The sequence below is a fragment of the Mus pahari genome, chromosome 15 (assembly GCF_900095145.1).
Source record: "Mus pahari chromosome 15, PAHARI_EIJ_v1.1, whole genome shotgun sequence".
Taxonomy (NCBI): domain Eukaryota; kingdom Metazoa; phylum Chordata; class Mammalia; order Rodentia; family Muridae; genus Mus; species Mus pahari.
The window spans coordinates 52,759,407-52,763,352 of record NC_034604.1 but is presented as its reverse complement, the minus strand read 5'-3'; the positions used below and the strand labels follow the sequence as shown (position 1 = coordinate 52,763,352).

Genomic DNA, 3,946 nt, shown 5'->3' with positions numbered 1-3,946 from the left:
CCCCCCCCCCGCCACACACACACAGTAAAGGCCGACTTAGGAAGGCAATGAGGTCAAGTCAAGGAGAAAGATCAAGTGGTAGACATGGTTGGAGAGAGTGGCTTTGATTTTCCCAACAGGGGTGTTAGCAAAACATTTCGCCTAGATACTTTCCAACATGTCTAGAGAGGAAAGGGGACTATTGTCAAATAGCTTGACAGGGGAAAAGGAAGCGGGTGGGTGTTTAAACCAAAGCCCTCTGCTGGTGGGATTCCAGAATTGCCCTGTGGCCAACCGTCAGCAGTTTTATACCTTTGCATTGGGTTTGTCTAGAATGTGTTCTCAATATGTCTGGATTCCAAACACCTGTCAGCATATAATTCCCGGAGAACTGTCCTGACCATTTTCCAGTAGAACATTACAAACAAACAAACAACAACAAACCTGTAAAATGAGAGATGATGAACCGAGAGCAGGGGCAAATAGAGAAAGGATTCAGCATGGAGCAGATCCATTGACTTCAAACTACTCAGAGACACTATATGGTAGACCCGTTTTAGAAACTCAAGAGATCAGACAGAAGTTGAACCACTGGTAAGAAATAGAAGGGCAAAAGCCCAAAGAAATTCACAGTTCGCTTGAAAACTTCTATGAAGTAAGACTTCTTCTGTCTAGTTCACTGCACTGCCCTGGAAGTGGGGTGTTTCTTTAGTAGCACACTTGGGTGCTAAGGTGTCAAAGTAAGTTCAGAGAAATACTAGAAAAAAATGGAGGAGGAGGTGCATGCAAATCAGCCCGATGCATTAAATACAGAATGGAATGGAGAGCTGCAGAAGCTGGACGCTTACCAGGCCACCTCCACAGGTGCTGAAAGAAGCCAGAGAGCCAGGATGGCGCAGAACTGTCCCGGTGTAAAAGCAGGAGGCATCTGGCAGCATGGAAGGACCAGGGTCAGCCGTTGCCCGGGTGGGATAGGGACCTGGTTTGGGCCACTGCTCCACTGCGAAGCGCTGCGCCAGGAAGCGGCCATCTCTCCGGAGCAGCAGGTACAGGTCCCGGGAGAGGGCCGGGATCCGCAACAGCACCTCCTCTGTGCTGGCTTCCTCTTGCTGGGCAGGGGGCGGGGACGAGGGCCCTTGCGGGGGCAGAGGAGGCTGCCACGAGGCCGGGGTTCCCGAGGACAGCGCGGTATCCCCGCTGGATCCCCGAGGCAGCTCCTGAGATTCGAGTTCCTCCTCGTCCTCAGCACCTGGCTGCAGGGGAGACCCGAACCAGGACTCAGGTTGGCCTCCGGCGGCTTCTTCCAACGGTGCCCGGGCCACCGAGCGCACCTCCCGTGAGCTGCCCGAAGCCTGCCCCCGGCCGCCGCCCCCAGCGCTGCGCCCGGATCCCGGGTCTGCGCTGCCCCCGCTGAGGCCCGTGGCGTTCAGCGACTCCCGGCGCCAGAGTGCAGGAAACACGACTTCCCATTCCTCGGGATCCGGGGTGAGCTGCAGCCCTACGGATGAAGCAGATAGGTGCGGGGCTTAAAGTTCCGCAGTGCCACTCATGCAAACACTCAGGCACAAGGTCCATACAGATACCAGACGCTTGCACGAAAGCGAGACCACCCGTCTAGTTCCTGAAACTCCTGCAAGCCACCAAGTTTTACAGACCTTGGCATTTTCAAAATAAAAGTGTGTAGTGATGATAGTCTAGCGTATACTAACTTAAACCGGTGAGAACTCCAGCATAATCTCAAAAGTAACACATGGCACACCTCCCAGTTTTCCTTCCAGGTACTGTAAACACAGCTTTGAAACATTTACTTGGGGTGAGGGGGTGGTGGTGGATCTTTTTACAGATGCTAAAATAAGGCCAAGAGAAGTGCGCTTCCCTTTTGATCCTGACCTGCTCATCTGCCGGACAAGCTGCTTCACCACTATCTACAGAGCTCTGCTCAGCACGCACGGGGTGCGCCAGTTCTGCCTTCCTGTGTGCCCTCGATCCGCACTGACCAAGTTGGAGAGGAAACTGGCAAGTCATTCTAGAACGTACCTGAGGTTGTCCCATGCGACAGGAAGCCTAGCTGGTAGAGGAGGCAGCAGCAGCAGCAGATGCGAGTCAGGCGCATCTCGGGGCCCATCTCCACTGCGCGCGCCTCCCGCGCGTTCCACAGCGCATGCAGCAACCTCCCCGGAGCGTCGGCGGCCAGGCGGCGACTGTGCCCAGGCCCTTTGTCTGCCAGGGGTGGGGGGCGGGGGGGGCAAACTCTGTGACTCCCAGAGCCCGGGCGGGGCTGGGGTGGGGAGGAGCGGTCAGCAGCGCCCGGGTTCTCTGCGCTCCAGCTCCCCGGCGAATTAGGTGATGAGTCGACTTGCTGAGCTCTGAACCGTGCAGGAGTTTCCAGGCCCGGCTGGAGCCCCGTGGGACAGACCCGCAGTCCGCCAAGAGCCAGGAGGCGCGGAGCGGCAGGCAGGGCGGCCTCCGGACTAGCGGAGCAGTACGGTCCCAGCCCAAGCTCGCCGCCCGCACCCGCTCGGAGAGTGGCGGGCGCACGAGTTTGGACGGCTTGCGGTTGCAGAGCTCTGCACACTCCCCGTGGCGCCGCGGCGCGGAGAGGGGTGGCCGGGGGAGGGGGCGGGTGAGTACACGCTCTGCAAAGGGGTGTGGAGCAGCGGGGAGAATCGGGCGGGTCAGACCAGAATGACGGACCCGGAGGTGCCCGCCAAGCGTGATGTTGCGGGACAAAGGTCCCAGAACACTGCACACGTGCTCACAGACTGGGTAAGGGTGGTTTGGGGGACCCAAATTCCCTCACCTGACTCCTGATTGGCCATTCGGAAAGACCTAATTTGCATCCCCCACCCACCTTCTGCCAGCACTGGGGGCTGTGGTTTAGGTAAACTCAGGTAGGGGCCTTCCCCTTTCCTTCCCATCCTCCCTCTCTGGCTCCTCCTCTGTCCAGGATTGTCCCTGTCTGCCCAACACACAAAGCAGAGCTCAGCTTGAGCGCAGAGCTGCGCCGGTGTACCAGAGTTCTTTGATTGGTCTACTCTGCCTCAGAACCAACCCTGGAGGTAATAAAGACTCTCAAGGAGCATACTGACACAAGTTCCCAAGACAGACACCACTGAGTTTTTAGAGGCCTCTATCCCAACTTTCCTTGGCTCCCCATTCATCTGTGTTTCCCTCCTCCTTCTCCTCCACCTCTTCCTCTTCTTCCTCCTTTTCTTAGAGTAAAATTCTAAAACTCTTAGACCAGGTGAGAACACCTTGCCTCTTTTGTTTGTGTGTGCGTACTTGATGTCTCTGTCCTCCTCTTGGATCTCAAATGCCTCTTCTTTGTTGCAGCCCACAACTCTTTCACAGTCATATAGAAACTTTCAAGACGATTCAAGGGTGATAAATCCAACCCACTATTTCAATCCTCTTCACAAGGCTTGGCACCAAGAGTTAATGCCAATGTGCTTTAAAAAAAAAAAAAAAAATCACTGAGAGTGCCTTCCCACATTCTTTATTGTCTTATCTCTTGTTCTTAGTTTCAAAGGTAAGTAACTTTGCCCTTAACGGAGGCAGAAGATCTTGTTTCAAAGGCAGTTTATTTGGATTGTTTGAATAAGCTTGGTCCTTGGATGCTTTGGATAGCCCGAAGTTTTAAAACGGAGGTGAAAACATTCTACTGTGGCAGTAGCAGTTTGCTACCATTATATCAACCTTACCTTGTAAAAATCCCTAAAACTGGAGTAACCAGAGTGTGAGTTCTCAGAGACTCTCCTGGGAACCTGTGGCTTCTTTTCACGAACCTCGGGTTATACAGGTTAAACTAAGCAGGGAAGGTTGATGCTAAAGAACTGTAGAAACTATGGGGATTGAAGCTGCTTTCACTAGAACACAAGTCTTAAAATATTTCTCACGTTGACTTTAACAATATGAATATGAACTCTATTTTTAAAGTGAGATGTGCTAAAGGTCAGGGGCTGTCAGT

General features: G+C 53.8%; 1 protein-coding gene across 1 annotated transcript in view; it reads right to left on the bottom strand.

Annotated features, from left to right (window-relative positions):
- The window catches only part of Adamts19 (ADAM metallopeptidase with thrombospondin type 1 motif 19), a 196,553-nt gene extending 194,011 nt beyond the window's left edge, over positions 1–2,542 (bottom strand). Inside the window, exons 1-2 of the mRNA XM_021214717.1 lie at positions 2,017–2,542; positions 828–1,477 (exon numbers count right to left, since the gene is read on the bottom strand). Coding sequence (XP_021070376.1) covers positions 828–1,477; positions 2,017–2,104 — 738 coding nt within the window. The 5' untranslated portion in view covers positions 2,105–2,542. The remainder of the gene's footprint in view (positions 1–827; positions 1,478–2,016) is intronic.
- Between the last annotated feature and the right edge of the window lie 1,404 nt (positions 2,543–3,946).